This window comes from Lepisma saccharinum, unplaced genomic scaffold, assembly GCF_977018435.1.
Source record: "Lepisma saccharinum unplaced genomic scaffold, izLepSacc3.1 HAP1_SCAFFOLD_843, whole genome shotgun sequence".
In the NCBI taxonomy this organism is placed as follows: Eukaryota; Metazoa; Arthropoda; class Insecta; order Zygentoma; family Lepismatidae; genus Lepisma; species Lepisma saccharinum.
The window spans coordinates 60,192-80,000 of record NW_028143505.1 but is presented as its reverse complement, the minus strand read 5'-3'; the positions used below and the strand labels follow the sequence as shown (position 1 = coordinate 80,000).

General features: G+C 37.6%; 1 protein-coding gene across 1 annotated transcript in view; it reads left to right on the top strand.

The window, feature by feature from the left end:
- Window positions 1-2,600: 2,600 nt before the first annotated feature.
- Window positions 2,601-19,809, top strand: part of LOC145983346 (vacuolar protein sorting-associated protein 18 homolog) — a gene marked incomplete at its 3' end in the record, with an annotated part of 76,599 nt that continues 59,390 nt past the window's right edge. Inside the window, exons 1-7 of the mRNA XM_083116485.1 lie at window positions 2,601-2,720; window positions 3,822-4,005; window positions 5,101-5,255; window positions 6,008-6,184; window positions 14,081-14,122; window positions 16,439-16,628; window positions 18,151-18,272. Of these exons, the coding sequence (XP_082972611.1) occupies window positions 2,640-2,720; window positions 3,822-4,005; window positions 5,101-5,255; window positions 6,008-6,184; window positions 14,081-14,122; window positions 16,439-16,628; window positions 18,151-18,272 (951 nt within the window). The remainder of the gene's footprint in view (window positions 2,721-3,821; window positions 4,006-5,100; window positions 5,256-6,007; window positions 6,185-14,080; window positions 14,123-16,438; window positions 16,629-18,150; window positions 18,273-19,809) is intronic.

Below are 19,809 nucleotides of genomic sequence, written 5' to 3'. Positions count from 1 at the left end.
CGAAAAACAAAAGTTAAACAATGGCCACATGTCGTCAGGCTGTACATACTACAACAGAGCTCCCCAAAGAAAGTGGGTAATCCTCGAAGGAATGAAGACGGAGAATGGCGAGAAAACGCACACAATGACATGTAACATTTCCAGGCACAGCACATCTTGAAGGGATTCCACTGAGAAGCGCACAACCTCCGCACATGCAGATCGATGGTATGAAGTACAGCGATCTCCAGCATCTTCACTCGCACCTTTCACTAAAGGACACTATGCGGTGCTGATAGGGGCTCACAAACACCGGTATACTCAGACACTTTGTTGAAAATGTTCGCCATTGACTTCAAGACAAAGATGGCATCGGCGAAGCAGTGATTCTCTGGTACGTGCAAATACCTCTGGCATGTCAACAATTGTCCCAGCAGCGGCACTAACACGAGCAACGAGGTCCTCAGCACTTTCCACAGGGGTTTCATACAAGAGCCTTTTCATTTCTCCCCACACAAAGAAATCCAGTGGTGTGTGGTCGGGGGAACGAGGTGGCCACGGTAAAGGTCCACCCCTGCCAATCCAACGATCTTTGAGTAAGGCCCTTGCTCCCCAGTCGAATTGTGCGGGGCGCCGTCGTGTTGAAACCAGATACGTTGTCTACCTGCCAGTGGCACGTTTTCCAAAAGTTCAGGTAATACGTCATGTAGAAACACCCGATAATTCCCACCACACAAAGTAGAGGGCAAAATGTACGGGCCTATCAAGTGGTCACCTACTACGCCACACCACACATTCACTGCGAACCTATGTTGATGATGGCGCACAATGATTGCATGCTGATTGTCCATATCGCAGACGTGACTGTTGTGGCTATTGAACATGCCGTCCCTGGTGAACATTGCGTCATCGGTCCACAAAACTCTTGTTGGGAAATCTGGAATGGCAAGAGTTTGTTGCACGTACCATTGGCAGAAATTCATGCGTAGGGGAAAGTCCGTGGGCAGTATGTGGTGATCCTTATGCAATTGGTATGGGTGCAATCCCTCCTCCTGAATAATGCGGAACACATTGCTATGGTGGGTTTGTTGCGTACGAGCAATGACACGTGTGCTGGTGTCAGGATGGTCTCGTATCGCGTCCAACACGTCCTCTTCCAATTGCACAGTGCGCACAGTGCGGGGTCTTCCACAATCCCACCTATGGGGTAGTAGAGATCCAGTTTCACGCAGTCGAGCATCAAGTCTTTGAAAGAGTGCATGTGCTGGTAACCGCCTATTGGGAAAACGTTAGTGATACGAACGCCGTGCTTCACGGCTGTTTCGGTTTGACTCTCCATAAACGAGATGCATATGAGCAAGCTCGTGGGTAGAGTACTCTACCATTGTCCTGTTCGAGAACTGCCCAGCAACAGGGGCACTTTCCCTCCGAGTGACTGATCACAACTACCGTGATTGGCACCCACGTAATGTCACACAGGTGTCCACGCAGTTGTTGCAAACCGAGAAAGAACACGGGAATACGTACTCTACGTACAATATTCCTTGGCGCAATTCAACCATACACACACGCCAGACTAAACTCCACGCTGCGAGACGCAGAACAAGACAGGAAAAACAACGGTCGACTACACTCTCTACGTAGTATACACCAACACTAATACGTAACAGGTGACCTACACTCCCAGCGCTTCTAGTGGGGCTTTCTGTATCAATTAGCTGAAATCAATCTCAGCGTAATCTGACGGCATAGCGTCATTTTCGGGTGAATTTCCTGTTTCCCGAGTGTGGGACGGTGTCCCAGCAGTAGTGGGGCATGTGGACATACGTCGTCATTTTTTACTGCCAACATTCCGATCTCAACATTATGTAGAAGATAGTAGTACATTTCCTATATTTTCCATCAGGGGATTCCCCACTTTCTTTGAGAGTCCCCTTGCGCAATTTACACTGGGCCTCAATTGCTGCACTATTGTATTCGTCAGGCACGACTTTCTTTGTATTCTTTTAATCCGACATTGATATCTTTCTTCCTTTTTAAGTTATTCTGCTTTACACATGGTGTGAGGCGATTTTCGCATGCCTGTCACTCGCAAACGGTGCCGATTTCAACATTTTTTGCATGGCATTTTTTCCTTATTTTTACTTGGCGATTTACTCCTCCGCGTTGTAAACGGAATTTTGCACCACCCTGTATATGCTGAAGAGGAAGGGAAATGTGGAAATACAGCTTGGTTACATACAACGGAGGAAAGAATTGATAGTTCAGGCAGCTGCAAATAAAAATTGTAACTAATTGTTGTGTGCCCTGATTAATGTCAGTAGTTTGAACCACAAGACATTCAGATGTGTCACATTATTCAAAAATTTCATGAGTACATGTGTCTTTAGGTCAGTTGAAAATTCAAGCTTACATAGAAAAGTGACATTACAGGTCATTTAAAAAACATTTTTGATATTTTTTATGGTTTGCCAGTAATTTTAGAGGATTTTTATTTCAGATTTTAGGTAGGTCCATCACATTCCCTCAGTTGTAAATAAATGCCATGTTATGATATGTTGTTTTGTTCTTAGTGTGTTATTTGTATAACAATAGCTTTTCTTTTCCCTTCCTTCCCAGTTGTCTGTCAATCCTGTGTTTGATTTCAACAAGAACCAAACATGACATCCATATTTGATCAGTATGAACAGGCTTCCCAAAGAATGAAGGGGAGTATGACAACAAGTGTTAGACCCGAAATGGTAAGTACACTCATATTACTATCAATCCATGATTTGCACACCAAAATCATTCACATTTAGGCCCTAGTATAAGGTGTTAAATAATGACTTTTTACAGTATTGATGTTCTTGTGCTGTGCATTATGTATTCACTACCAGAGTACATAATATGTTCTTTTGTTTCTATTGAATTATCTTTTTTATTATTATTTGAGACTATTATTAAAATCTCATCAAGTTATTTCTAATTGAAGTCACTGAACTAAGTAAAACAAAACCACACAATGTCCATCCCAGTAACACAAACTTTCAGTTTCTCAACGCAGAATATTTAGATTAACATTCAACATCTAACTGATCAGAAGATTCAGCCCTATAATACACACTTAGTTCAGTACGGTACTATAATCTTCTAGTTAAATAAAATAATTCTTTTGGAAACTGCAAAACACTTTCTTTCAATCTTCATAGTTACACATCAATACATTACACACAGTCGGCCCCCGTAGCAGAGTGGTCAGCACATCAAGCTACGATGCCAGGGGTCCCGGGTTCAAATTCCAGCCTGGGTATGGATGCTTGTGGTTGTCCATTCATCAATTTCACCATTTTATCACTCATCCCCATCTTTGGAAATTAGCCAAAAAGTGGAACAAAAAGCGAAGTAAAATAAAGCAAATCAGTATTACACATGTTGAATTTCATTTGTTAAATCAACAACAATTATGAAGGAATAAGAGAAGACTGCTCAATTGGCAGATTTAGCCCATAATTGTGTTTCTTATTACAGTACAGTCTTTCAATTGAAAAACAAGATACGTATAAGAAATATGAACTCACATGTTAAATTATTTTATAGAATTGGGCTCGTCTCATGTTCCACATACAGTTGTCTAGTATGCAGGACATTTTCTGTTTTCTTTTTGTTAACAATTGCATGCTACAGAGGATTTGAAGCCACATCTTGAGATGTGTTACTGTGGAGTGTTACGCGTAGGTTAAGCAATTTTGGCACCTAAATGGTGTACATTAGTTTGCCAAATAGCACCGTAAAGGTTGATGTTTGGTTAGTGTTCACCTGTTTACTTTGCATACACTATCTTCCTTGTTTCTTCTTTCCAGAGCACGACGGGTTTTATACACATGAAATTAGAAGAGGAGCCGCCTATATTTAGCAAGAGCAAAGTCAACTTTTCTCCAACTGATCCCCTTACACATTTGGCAGTTAGCAGTGAAACTTTAGTGCTGGCTATGTCAAATAATGTGCTACTCAGAATAGACTTAAAACATCCAGATTCCCCAGAAGGTATGGATTTTTATGTTGTATTTATTACCATGGGTAGGAAAAATACAGGGTCCGTGATTTTTCAAATTCGGTCCATTTTTTTTCGTAATATTTCGAGTTCGCTTATGGCCATTTTCATTACCTTTTTTTTAAAAAAAATTGTGATACAGTATGTGTTTTTTAATGATTGTGTGTTTTCTGTATCACGTGTATCATTAAGTCAGAATAATAAATATGCCATGATAAGCTTTTTCACTGTTGGTAGCAAAATTTTAAAATCTGCAGTCATCTGGTAGAGTTGGCCATATATTTGAATGTATTGCATGCTATTTATGCTATATTATCAGTTGAGCCTTCTTTAAGAAGGGCCTCCCCGATGGTGCAGTGGTAGCGTCATCACCTTGTAATCAAGGGGTCCCAGGTTCGATACCCAGTGAAGGCACAGAGTGGTTCGGACCCCACTTGAAACTGTACGTCCAGTTCCGATTAGCTCTATTGTGCATAAAGTGAACTTAAAAACACGAAATCAACCAACCAACCTTGTTTAGAAAGGCCACTCTGGGGCAAGAATTAATTACTTTTAATCCAATCTTGTATTAATTTATAAATTAGATGTTTAAAATAAATGCTGGGTCCTGAGAAGAAGAGGCTGGTACTTAAATTATTTTTGGTTTTGTCTATCCCTGGACTTTTTTTTTTTATGCAAGAAGTAATGCTTTGATATGGAGTAAATCCAAAAATAGTATAGTTTTTCTTTTTGTATATTTCCTATTTTTATGTCACTTTCCTCTAACTTATTTTAATATGACTGTAGTTTTATTTTTAATAATGAGAATCAAGGATGACTTGAGAAGAAATTTATGAAGGATACTAACAAAGTAACACCAAGAGTCAAACCTGTAACCTTCTCTTTGTGAGATGTGTGAGTCAGCCACTCAATACTCTGCCACTGGGGCAGTCAAAATCCTATTTTCCTGATCCTTAATTAACTATTCTGAATTCTCTTTTGGACATATCTGAAAACAAAAATGTAAATACTGTTAACGTAACAAAACTTACAAGAAAAACTATCATGTTTTGAATTAATTACTTATATATTGTAATATATTTTTTCAGAGATCGACATTGGCAAATATGTATCCCACATGAAGATATCGGGGATATTTATCGACCCATTGGGAGAGCATATACTGGTCAGTCTTGCTTCTCGGCCCCCAGATACACAACCTGAACTCTATTACATTGCACGGAAGTCGGTTAAACTAAAACAGGTACTATATTGCACTATGCAGAACTTCTTTTCATGTGTCTTATTGTTTAATACAAGGCTGTATTGATACCACTGTGAATCAATGGAATAGAATAGTCTTTGTTATTTACTGATTGATTGATTTAGTTTATTTTACTTTGCTTTTCTACCACTTTTGGCTAATTGTGAAGAAGGGGGATGAATGATGATATGATGAAATTGATGAATGGACACTCACAAAGACCCAGGCCAGGATTCAAACCCCCTGGTGTCATAGCGCAATATGCTAACCACTTCCCCATGGGGGCCAGCTCTTGTTATTTACTACAGAGCCTTAGGCTGTTCTACCACCTAACTTTGAAAATGGTGCCGAAACCTGGGCAAAGTCAAATCAATAACCATATGTACTTCTTGGTTTATAGTGACTTGTATGTTTTAAATAAAGGACTTATCCAGAATTTTCTGTCTAAAAGGGAGGGGGGTGCAAGGGTATATTTAGAGCTAAATTAACCATAAATTGAGCTTCTGTGTAAAATTTTCAGGTGTTTTGGGAGTGTGTGAATAAATCATTGCTTTAAATATGTACAACTAAGCAATATCAGGTAGATTTTGTGTTTAAAATATTCTGAAATTCACTACATTTTTCGAACTGGCTATTGCATTGTTATCATTTAATCCTGAATTGTGGCAATGTGAAAATATATTACCTGTAGCAGCATCATAAGTTCCATTTATCAAATTGTTTTTCTTCATATTTCGTCTTATTGATTGCAGCTGAGTAAATTCAAGGGCTATGAGGTGACAGCTGTTGCGTGGAATTTCCGCAATGATTCAGAAAATACGACAGGACCTATCCTGTTAGGCACATCGAAAGGTTTAATTTTCGAAACTGAAATCGGGGTGGATGGAGATCGCATATTTCAGTCAAGCTTGGAGCAGTACTGGAGGCAGGTGCGTAGCGTTTCTAATGTAAAGACTTAGTTGCAATATTTTATTTATGGTGGTTTTCTTGTGATTAGTTTTTGCTGTAGTATTCCAAGTAATGTATCTTTGTTTACTTGATAGTGCATTTCTCTTCCCAAAGTATAGCATTTATTTTTCAACAGGAATGATAACGATTTGACACCTGTACGCAGGGCTCGAAAATTCCCGGTCGCCAGGGCGACTAAAAAATTTCAGCCTGGTGACTGTGATCTTTTGCTGTAATATGTACGAAATTTTGATGTGAATATTCCATAGAGTCAGTAACAATTCCTTACCCTTTGTCCACCAACACCCCATTTCCTGCTTTATCAAATAATTTAGCGATGTTTTGAATACCGTGATGGTCAGCATCTTATACAGAGTGTTTCAAAAGTTGTACAACCCAAACTTTGGAAATGCATATCATGAAAACCGTAAGAGATATTTACACCGAGATTTCTGCATTATAAAGCCTCATCCATTGAGATATTTTTCAATGCTTAAAATTATAAGTTCACTTCGTACAGAAAATTATATAAATTAATAACTGACTGAAAGCAGCATTCAATTTTTCCCAGAAATGAACATCTGAGTTAGAAAAATATGTAAGAAATTATCGAAGGGTCATAATTAGATATTTGATGACTGATGCCAAGTCAGTCTGTCATTTGCAACCAATATTGGTCATGTGCAACATTTGATGAATTTTTGACTAGCGATTTTATGGGTTGAGTGAAAAGTGCCATTCTTGGGACATATATCCATATATGGCAACACTAGCAGGTCAAAATATTGCCAACAGTCTCATGCAATGTGTAAGTATTGGCTATGCATTTACGTGAAAAATCAAGATTTTGTGCAGAAATTGCACTCTTGAGAGAATTGTAGGCTGTCCCTGGTTGCATTGAATTCTCTTCGCTCACTTTCGCCACTACTGTGTCCTTTTTTTTTGTAATTGATTCAGCATGGCGTATTCATTGAAGCAGCGCGTGTGCATTGCTGAAGAGTATTTTAGTATGCATTCTTACACTCATGTGCAAGAGGTTTTCCAAAAAAAAATCCCTGCTTCTGCTGTACCTCACAAAGCAACTGTTTTACAACCAGTCAAACACCAACAAATGATCCCACAAATTGTTGGTATTTATTGTTGGAAATCAGTTCTCAGATGTTTTCAGCAAATTAACAATGTTTTTTAAAATAATGTAATTGCTTTTACATATTTAGATAAATGCTAACATAAATTTATGAACCCAGTGTTAGCCTACAGGAATAGTTTAGTGCAGAAAACCCAGTGTAAATATCTCTTACGATTTTCATGATATACATTTTCAAAGTTTGGATTACGCAACTTTTGAAACATACTGTAGTATGCACAATTGCTAGTAGGTATTTTCCTGGTGCCTGTTTTTCAGAGCTGGCGCCTAGCTTTGAAGAACATTTTTCGAGCACTGCCTGTACCAATATTAGTGAACTGGAATCAATCTGATGTGTATAGTATTCCCAGTGTTTTTTAGTGTCAGTAATTGCAATCTTCTGTGCACTTGAAGGTATGAAATTGACACTTGTGATTGGCGTAAATATTAATTTGTTAAGTATGCTTACATCTGATATTGGCTTCATCGCATTCTTAGAAGGCCCCCCCCCCCCACCTGTTTCTTTAAGGCAACCTTTGGACTGAAGCAACATGTGACAAGTTTAACGAACCTTCAGAAATAAATGTAACCTTTCCAAAGTAACATGGCAAGCTACATGGGTCTTAGTTTGCTTGTGTGTTGCTTCGGTCTGTTGGTTGTGCAATTACAGTGAAATTTTTCCCCACCCTAGACTGGAGGGTCCCCACGTAGCTTCTTACTTGTCGTACCGGTCTGATAACTGCCTAAAACAGAATGCCAAATTCAAGAACATGTGGCAACTACTAAATTAATAAAGCAGTACTCCCTTTATTGTGATCATACACTCCATTGGAAAATTCTCAAGCATGCTACCAAGTTCATCCAGGTAAAAAAAAAAAAGGTAAATTGCTCCCCTGTGCACCACGCCATGAAGGCGTATAGGGGGTGTGGGTGTAACGCCCCACACTTTCTTGATCCGGTTGTGAGTGGGGGTGATGTGATCAGCATCACGCCCCTGACCGCCTTTACCCCCCAGGGTTTCCCCCAGGTACCCATGTCATTCGATGCTGGGTGGGTGCCGGAGCCGCTTTCAATGTTAGAAAAGTTCCCAGATTTGAACCGGCTGGGGATCGAACCCAGGACCTTGAGCATGGTAGTCAGACGCGTTACCGACTGAGCCACCGTGGCCACCGGTGCATCCAGGAGCAGAAGCAATTATCTTTTATTTGCTCAGATCTAGGCGTAATTTCGAAGTTGAAACATGTAAAAGGTTGTCACATGCCCCCCTCCCCCTCCTTCACCTCATGTTACAAAAATCGGAAAGCTTGTTACTTTTATTGTTAATAACGGAAATAAAGTTCAGTTAGTTATTATTTGAACAGAATAACGAAGTAAAGGAAAGTATTAAATCAAAAAATAAGGTGTAACATGCACACACTACCATTTAATCTAGGGATGGGACCGATTAATTGGTACTCTATCGGTATCGGCCAATATAGGCATATCGGTGTATCGGTTTATCGGTAAAATTACCGATTATTTTACCGATCCAATATATCGATAAATATCTTACAATTTAGTGCAAAATTCTGCCATTTTGTTGTAATTTTTATGGATAATTTCCATGCCCTACTTTCTGAAAAAGTGAATGTCTAAATATTCAACTTCTTTTGCATTGCAATCAGCTCAAAACACACATTTATTACAGAGATCAATGAAAATTTCAGGGTCTTCAAGGACCATTTCTAATTTTATATCGGATCGGTAGAATATCAGTTATCGGTATCGGTAAATTTTATATCGGTACTGTATCAGTATCGGCCAAAATTTCATATCGGCCCATCCCTAATTTAATCGAAACGATAAGTGGTTTCACAATTTTAAAATAATTGAGTTTTATGTGAAAGGTCACACACATGAACATTATGGCTAAAATTTTCCTCTAACTTTTAAAGCTTTTTTGTGAAGCATGTGTTAATAACAAAATAGAATGACTATGGATTTCAGTATAATAACTGAAATATAAAATAATAATAAATACAGTTGTGCTTAATATTCACTCATATGGTGAATCGAATAGAAAATTCTCCCAAAGGAGATAATAATAATAGTAATGTTAAATAAAATTTATTTTTGTTTGTGTACAATAATTACTTTAAAATGATAACAATCATAATATGATAATAATAATTATTGTTTTTATTTGTACTATTCAAGTTTTCATAGTGCCTTGACCCGTCCTCCTTCTCTCCTATGAAAATGATGCCCATGCTGGGTAGTATACTGTAACACACTATGAAGAGGGGTTGCAGGTTTTAACCCTGGTGAGGCATGGATGTGTCATTTTGTCCATATCATCAGTGCAATTGCAATTGACAGAAGAGGTAGAAAAGTGACATCTGAATGGACTATTTGACATTGTTGCTTATCTGACTTACAGCATAAGTGCATAACACACTTTTTTTTTGTATTTGGTACGAGGCACATCTAAAAAAAAGGGCTGATATTTTTTTAAAAAAACAAGAAAATGATAGGACTAGAAATTTATTGTGATTGTATATACCTTGGCTATTTTTCGATGTAGTCACCATTAACCTCCAGACATTTCTGATAGCGTGGCACAAGCGTCCGTATACCCTCTGCGTAAAAATCTGCCGCCTGAGTGCAGCCAGTCCAGAACTGATGTCTTGAGCATGTCACTGTCGTTGAAACGCTTCGATGCAAGCTACTTTTTTCAGGTAAAGAGAAAGAAAGAAATCGCTGGGGGCAAGGTTGGGGCTGTAAGGGGGATGATTGAATAGTTCCCATCGAAATCTTTGAATTGTCTCAACAGTACGAGCAACTGCGTGTGGGCAGGCGTTGTCATGGATCAGAAAAATTCCAGAGCGTAGCATTCCTCTCCGCCGATTTTGGATGGCACGTCGCAGATTATTCAGTGTTTTGCAATACACCTCTGCTGTAATTGTTCGTCCTGGTTCTAAGAATTCCACAAAAATCACATCCTTTTGGTCCCAAAACACAGTTGCCATGATTTTGTGAACTGATGGTGTTTGTTTGAATTTCTTCGCTTTAGGAGAACCAGAGTGCCGCCATTGCATTGACTGCTGCTTCGACTCCCCAGTGGTGTACGATATCCACATTTCATCCCCCGTCACTATGTGCGAAAAGAGGTCATCCCCATCCTCCCCCCAGCGGGCCAAAAAATCACTTGCAGCTGTCCTTCTTTGCTCTTTGTGAGTGTCTGTCAGCATTTTTGGTACCCACCTCGCACACAGTTTGTGATACCCCAAGTTGTCAGTCACAATTCGATGCACTGTTTTTGCAGACACTTCTGGAAACTCTTTGGCGAGTTCAGATACTGTGATCCGGCTATTGGAACGCACTTTCTCATTAATGCGTTCCACCAGATCATCCATCTGAACACTAGGCCTTCCGCTACGCTCATCGTCATGGAGATTTGAATGCCCTTCCCGAAACTCTCTGCACCATTGACTGACCTTCCCTTCTCATCACTGTCGGTCCATAAATGGCACACAATTCCCGATGGATGTCAGCTGCATTCTGTTCTTTGGCGTTCAGAAATCGTATGACAGATCTCACTTCACATTTGGCGGGATTTTGTATTATGGCAGCCGTTTCACCTTACTGCTACTCGCATGTATGCAACCCTACTCTGACGATTCTATCTCTGTTGCAAGCACAGAATATTAGGGCATGCTCCTGCGCATGCTCAACTTCATCAGTATTGCCAACCCAGCGTAAAAAATTATCGGCCCTTTTTTTTTATATTCACCTCGTATTTTCATTATCAATTTAAAAAATGCATTGGAAATAATAGAGATCTGAAGCTTTATTACATCATAGCTGAAGTTTTCTAAAATTCACAGGTAAAAAGCCAACATCTTATTTGTGCTGCTTATGGCAAATTGTTAAATATATAGCAGTGCAAAAAATTATCGTGACACTTATGAGGTACTACACTACATCATGTAAGCAGCAAAGTTTAGTGTTTTGTTGAATAGTGTGTGAGTATGCATAGATGTGTAAACAGTGGAACTTCAATTTTATGTTCCTGGATTTTTCCATATGATACATTTATTCCTTCTCATCCGAGTAGAACAAAATGGTAGATTTTTGCTGAATTTTATGTTTTTTCCACATATTTAGGCCTTTTAGCTGCAGAGTTATGTGACCTGGACAATTGGGGGGGGGGGCACCAGACTTGGACATCCCCCCCCGGATCAGGGTCAAACCCTTACTTCTGATTTGCATAAGTGTCTATTTCTTTTTAAAAGACTTGAATTTATGTAGACAAGAATTAATTGAAACTACTGCTGTGTAATAAAGAGTGCCCCAATAAAAGTGACTGATTTAATATGCTTAAGAAAATGCTGTATATTTACAAAATGGCAATATTTTTACATCATTACAACAGGTAAATGTTCCGATTTAAGAATGAAAGATGAACTCCGGCATATGTCCCCCACAATTTGCTCTCGATGAAATTTATAATCACTTTTTCACATACTTTCTCATCGATGTGGCTGATAACACGTTCTCACACGGTTCGGGATGTGTTTGCAGAGACCTTTGATTTCAGAAACCACCAACGGAACTAGTCGCAAGGAGAAAGGTCATATGACCTAGCTGTCTAGTTCTGGTCACCATTGCGAGAGAGGACTCGGCCCTGGAATTTCTCACGCAGCAAGGCAATCGTTGAGTGGGAGGTGTGGCAGGTAGCTCCATCTTGTTGAAAACACATGCGTTCAATGTCAATTTTGTTCAAATGCAGCCACAAAAAACTACTGCTAACCATATTGTGGTACCATTCTCCGTTAACTGTCACTGCATTTCCATCCTCATCTTTTAAAAAACAGCGGTCCTATCACTCCACCAGCCCAAAATCCACACCACACGATTACTCGTGGATGCAATAGTCTCTGTTGGATTTCTTGAGGTTTTTTTGTTGCCCAAATTTGACAGTTTTGTTTGTTGACTAAACTGTTTAAGTGAAAATGTGTTTTGTCACAACAATATTTTCTGTGGAAAATCTTCATCCACAAGTTCAACAAACTGTCTCTGTTGCAAGTGATCATTTGGTTTCAGTTCCTGAGTTAACTGAATTTTGAAAGCATGCATGTGCAGATCTTCCATGAGAATGCAATGCATGGAACTTTTTGAAATATCCAACTGTTGTGAATGACGCCGAATGATTTTTTTTTGGACTTGCAATAACACTGTCATGCACAATAGCGATGTTCTCAACAGACCGGCTAGATCGAGTGCACGGTGTTTTAATGTCTGCTGTCGAACCTGTTTCCTTAAATTTTTTGATCAACTTGCAAACTGCACTTTCACGTCCAAGGATTGCACAAAACTTCCTAACAGTCTGCATAACACTCGCTGTTCTTGTCATGAGTTTTCACTATCAAAACTCGTTTCATGCTCCATGTCAACTAAGCTGCAACAATCACTGGTAAAGGAATTTGTAAGAACAGTGTTACCAACCCAACTACAAGACATGTTGCGTAAATCAAACTTGGCATTCTGAAGTTGGAATATTTAGCCATTGTAATGATGTTAAATTATTTGTCATTCTTTTTCAAAAAAGTATTCTATTAAGTATATTAAAGCTATGTTTTTTTTGGGACACCCTATTATTTTGATATAATTATGCAGGTATTAAATAAATACTTACTTGAAATAAAAATGTTCTTTAAAAGTAACACTTAAGATATCTAAAAAATAAAGGCCTGCCTCAGTGGTGGAGTGGTTGCACAGTTTATTATGATGCCAGAGGTCCTGGTTCGATTCCCAGCCTGAGGATGGGTGTTCTTTGTGAGTGTGCCCTCAACAATTTCATCATATCATCACTTATCCTCATCTTCGCGATTAGCCAAAAGTTGCAGAAATGCAAAATAAAATAAACCAAATCAAATCAAATTTGAAAAATAAGGCTATAATTTACTATCGTTAAAACTATAAATATACACATGGCCATGTTTTTATTGGGGACAGGTGGTTAGTAAGGGGCCCAGGGTAGAAAGTTATGGAGGGGTGAAGGTGGAAAAGTATGGAGTGCAAAAACTCCACCTCACCCAGCTTAAAAAAATATATTTAACCACCCCTGGCTGCAGAGGCCAATAAATGTACAATTGCAGTTCCACTCTGTGTGTGTGTAAGAGATAGATAGATACTAGGGTTGGGGCATATGTCATGGCAACTACTTTTTTTTGGCAAGAATGCAGGACCTGCATGAAAATCCAAAATCCAAAAGGGGCCAGTGTATTGTAATGTGGAATGCATGTACGTACAATGCAGACCATGTGTACTATGGGTAGGATAGGGAACGGAGCACAACACCTTCAAAGATAGCATCGTTCCACTTGTGTTTACAAGTCAGAAAGCATACATTAAAGCTCCTTGTGGTATTTTCTGGCATTTCTCTCCCGAAGAACGGGTGTTTTGAATGCTGTTCACGTTGAATGGCGGTTGACAATAAAGAATTACCACTGTCCTCTGTACGATAAGCACTCATCACACTGGCATCTAGTGATGTGTTCACATACTGTGGGTGCCATGTTTTCTGGGACATACGATCATATTGGAATACAACCATTTAACTTTGAAACAAAATATATAATTGCCATGACTTATGCCCTTAAGCCCTTGTAGATCACTTATTATTAAAGAATAAATGAAGTTAAATTATGCCATTTGCGAAATTTTAAGACTTTGTCCTTTTCTTTTTTCTTTGTGCTGTCATGTAAAGTTGCCACTTCCATTGTATGGATCACGTGATGTGGATGGTCTGGTAGGTGATTGGTGGTTAATTCACACACGGTTTTAAATAGAACCATTTGAAACTTGCTAATAACCATCATTGAAGTTTTGATTATCTGTATTTGTTAGAAATATTATTAACTCTAGCTAACCTGTGGCGGACGAGAAACTTACTTACGTGAAGGTTGAGGCTCATAGACCTATACTTTTTTTTATCAATAAAATTATATATATTATTTTGTTATTGAATCACTGCTTCCTTTGTTGATTATATATGTGCAGTTATTTATTAGTTATAATAATTACAAAGATTACCAACCAATTGTACACTCTCACTGGCATGAGTGTCTCGAATGACACATTCAAAGATGGCACCTGGGAGGCCCACCTAGTGCATTTTGCCTCCTATTTATATTAGATTTATGTTTTTGTAAACAAATGTCGTCTCTTAAAAGATACTACAGATCGTTACGATGTAATGCAGAAATGTTGGGAACACCCCAGGAAACAGTGCAATTTATTTTCAATTTTTTATAAAAATTTTAACAGTTGAAAAATTTAAAAAATGTATGTGGTAGGCCTGACAGCCCCCTACCCTTCCCTTGGGTTAGCTATTGTTAATGATAATTGTACATTAAAAACCACCTGTGTTGCATGTGCTTGTTTTGAGATCGCAGCTCAAGTAAGTTTTATATCTTTTCAAAAATCCATGGTATCTGTTCTCATAAATATTTATAGTAAGGATGTAACTGCTAATTGATATTACACCAATCTGATTTATAAAAGAACAATAATAAAAAATCTGTTAAACGCTTTCCTGGAAGTCCTCCCCAATGTTGTATTGGTAACATGTTATCTTATAATCAAGGGTCCCAGGTTCAATACCTGGTAGAGGATTCCACTTTAAACTGTAGGCCCAGTCCCCATTAGCCTATTTGTGCATAAAGTGAAATAGAAAGAAAAGAAACAAACAAACAGAAACCACCCTCAAATTTAAACTCAATTCTTTCACTGCATATTAGGTTGACATGCTTAGATTAAGACTAGTAATAGTATGTTGATATATTGAAAGTGGCATAATCAGTAACCGGTATTTTGTGGTGATGTCATGAAGCAGAAATTTTACTGATTATGATGCACTTGCTGATATTTTTCAGAACCGATTCCGATTACCATATTTAACAAATTTTGACATGAAAGTAAAGTAAAGTGAAAAAGTAAAGTTCTCGCCTGTGCTTTGCAGCACACCATGAAGGGACATGAACCAATATTTAGCGGAAATGCAATGCCATTATTGGCATGGCAAAAATAAAAATGCAGTAAAAATTCTGTTGTGTTATAAATATCTTTAGATATTTTATACTGATACAGGAACAATTTTGAATACATATGCTTCAAAATCTCATTTTTTATCTTTTGAAACTTACAATACAACATTATACTGCATTAAAATTGCCAAAATTATGTCAATATGTCCTCTGTAATCAAAAGTTTGAACATTAGAAATTGATTTATGTATCAGAATTTTGCTGTTTCTAGCAGTGTTGCACGGACTCTGTGGCAAAGTGGTTAGCACAGTATGCCACAATGCCAGCGCTTCCTGGTTCAAATCCCAGGCTGGGATTCGAACCAGAGGGCCATGGCATTGATATTCCTTGTGAGTATCCCTTCATCAATTTCCTCATACCATAACTCATCCTCGTCTTTTGCAATTATCCAAAGTAGCAGAAAAGTGAAGTAAGATAAATCAATCAACCAACCAATATTGCTGTATCTGAAATCCACTCTGTCAATCCCTAGTTTTCAGTGTTTTAGTATCTTTAATTATTTTGCCTTCATCCTTTCAGCTCATCATCATGAGCTATTAAGCCAGAACTTTGAATTCTTGGAAAGTCATGGCTGATCATCATTGTATTTGCCCTGTTATCTATTTCATAAGCATAAGTAATGCAGAGAGTAGGAAAGTAGTGTAATATATGAAGCATGGCTTTAGGTGTAAAAAAAGTAATTAAAGACTGTTATTATTCTGTACTACTAACCTAGATATGTGTTAAAGATGACATTTATATTATAATTATTGTCCTGAAATGTTTGTAAAATATGAAAATGTAATGTTTAAAAAAATGTAATTTTGAATATTGTCTGATTTTAATGCTTCTCAACAAACATGCTTTTTTTATTGCATTTTTTTGCAACGTTAGTTCTGTGGTAGTTTAAACGAGAGCTTAGGAATCATCAGATTGTTCGTTTGGAAGCTGTAGCTATTATTTCGTGACAATTACATGTCGGTTATTTGAAACTGTGGTCATTGATTGGTTTCATTCAATGGAATTTGGTTGTTTTCCAGGTGTTTGACATTGGAAAGGGAGCAAACACCCCAATCACAGGTTTGGAGTTCCACAGAGTACCAGGGTCAGAGAAGTACTTCATCATTGCAACAACACCTAATCGACTGTATCAGTTCACCGGTTATGTGTCCAATTCTGAAGAAAGACCACTTTTTCAGCAGGTGTTCAACAACTACCTCAATGTCCCAGGTAACTTTTTCAGTACCCTTCTAATCTACAAAGCAGTCTCTTTTCTTTCCAGAATTTTCACACCTCATTATTTCAGCATTAGCACAGACTGCTAAAGATTTAAAAATTGAGGTTCAAATTGGATATTTAAATTGATATTGGTGATAGTGATAATGGTGAATAAAATAACAAGGTTGATTTTGACTTGGAAAGTTCACTTCTGCACAAATATTACTTTGAATTGATACCAGTGCTACTACCAATACTCTGTTTCTCACCAATACTGGTACCAGTACTTCAAAATGCTAACAATTCAAAGAGCCGCCCTCTGTGGCAGAGTGGTTATCACAGCATGCTACAATGCCAGGTGTCCCGGGTTTGTTTCCTGGACTGGTATAGATGTTTTTTTGTGAGTGTCCCTTCTTCCATTTCATCATATCATCACTCATCTTCGTGATTAGCCAAAATTGGCAGAAAAGCAAAGTAAAATAAACCAAATCAATCATTCAATCAATAACAATTCAAGGTAGTTCAGAATATTTGTAACTTTTAATATACATGGTACAGTCAAAAATAAACTGCTCACTGCAACCTTTTATACTAACCCTCTTGCGTGGCTGTGCAGAGATAATTAATGCCTGATGTGTGACGAAGAACACATTACGCAGTGGTGGTGAGTTTAGCTAGCAGAGGTAAGATGGATGGTGACCTTGTTAGATTTGTTAAGAGTTCTGCTCTAAAATATTCATAATTGCATGTGAAATAATAATTGCTTCCACACAATGATGCATATTGCATAATTTACAGTATATTTAGGCTCCACGGAAGTGTTCTCCAGCATTTTTGCGGACTCCATGATATGCTCGGACTCTGGAAAGGCCAAAGTATTGGCTGGTGATTAAATATTAACCGATTCTTTTCGATACCAATACATCGGTATTGCCTCAGCCCTAGTAGACATATTCATTGATTGATCGATTGAATTAGGTTTATTTTATTTTGCTTTTCTGCCACTTTTGGCTAAGCGTGGCAATGAGGATGAGTGATGATATGATGAAATTGATGAAGGGACACTCACAAAGAACACCCTTGCTCAGGCCAGGATTTTAACCTGGGACCCGTGGTATTGTTGCATGCTGTGCTAACCACTCTGCTGAGGAGCTTGGCATGTTTGTAATCTTCAACTCCAATACTTCTGTGACAGGCATGGAATATGATAAATTTTAGTCCCTTTCAAAGAAGTATATTTTTCCTACAGCTAAAGTCTGTAAAGTGTTTCTTCAGCCAATAAACAGCAAATTTTGTTAGTGTTTATTTTCATTTGACATATAGTTTTGCATTATTTCAAGATGAAATATGGCAGGAAAGATATATGCCAATCAACATTTCATATTTTGTGTTGGTCAATTTAAAAAAAAAAGAACATTCTCCTATCAATTCATATTTATGACAGTTTATATTCATAATCCACTACATTGAAGTTGGTAACTTATTAATGATGTGCAATATGAAATATTTAACAATTTTATTTTAAACTTCACAGAGCCTTACCAAGAGATCATGAGTTCTTTAAAATATTCAAAGCTTCAGTTTTTCTACCAAAATGCAAGAGGATTACCAGAAACATTAGCTTGGCTTACAGAACCTGGAATTTTCTTTGGAAAGGTAAGTAAAATGTGATAATGCAATAATCTTTTATTTAAAATAAATATGAATGAGGTATTCATTTCAGTCTTTATCAGTAAAAAGATAAGAACAATAAAATCACTCAGAGTGATGTTGCAATGTGGTACCAACAAGATATTTATAATAGTACAGGGTTTTCCAAAAGTCCTTCACACATTTAAATACACTACAACTTTGCCACAAACAGAGATATTTCAGTGGTAACTCTTTAAAGGCTGCTGTGAAGTACAAACTTTATTTCACTGAAATGTCTGTTCGTTGCAAAGTTATAGTGAATTTAAATGAGGGAATGACTTATGGAAAACCCTTTATTGTCGTGCTTAATTGTGCACATTGTATGTGTTACTTACACAACATTTTTTCGTGCCATTTCACTACATGCTATGGTACTTCTATCGTGCCATGTATTAATACGAGGATGGTAATTAAGACCTTTGGAACTGTGTTTTATGGAATTGATGTCCACACATCAAGTGACCATTAATGACCAACACTGTGCATAGTTATTGAACCATAAACTGCTGTGAACATGGCAGGATGTCTCCAAACATGGTGAAACATTGAGGTGCAAGGAGTACTTTCTTTCCCACATGCAAAGGGAACAAAAGGAGTGAAATAGACATTCCTGAAGAACTGATGGAAGAGTAATTCCATTTCAAATCAACCAAGAAAAAGTAAATTTTGGAATTTGATGTCATGGATTTGACTATTTTTTGGTATACACATTTCTTATCATCTGAAATAGAGAAAACATTTTAATTTTTTTTTTTTCATTTTTGAGTTAATGAATTTGGAAAATTGATAAAATTGCCAAAAAGCTGCTCACTTCTGAAACTTTAAATACAATTTGCAAGAGACTTGTTTCAACTACAGGGCTGGGCATGGTCTCATTTTAAAGCTTATGAAGAGAGCTTTCATTTGATTTACAACATGCTTGGTTTTTTTTGTGAAAAAACAAAGTTTTTAAAAATTTTACACATATTGGTACACATCTACTGAAGGTTCAGTCAAGATATCAAGGTGGTATCTCTTTGGTATTATATGAAAAGTGAATTCCTTTCAAAACAATGCAATGATTTAAGTTAACATATTTTATATACCTAAGCACTTTATAAATACAGAAGCATACATACCAAGAAACGGCTTAGTGATACAGAAAGTCTTTCTTTGATAAAATGTATGATGCTTGTGTCATCTCCTCTTGCTTCAGCTGATATGTTCTACTGGTGGTGTTACAGGGTCCGCTTTGCAAAGGATTGCGTGTCTTGGGATTTTAACCCCTTCCCTGTGTTCAGCGTAATATTACGCCCTTTGTCACTATATCTTATTCTGTGTTGGACGTAATATTACTCCCGCGAACATCTATGACTGAAGTAACCTGTGTTGAACAGAATAATACGTTTTTTGTTGGTGAAAAATATATTTTGCTATTGAAGAAACAACGACCTTTTATTTAGTCACGATTTTCAGTGCCGACAAAGAAGAAGAAGAAGTAGTTCAGAGGAAAGTAAACTGT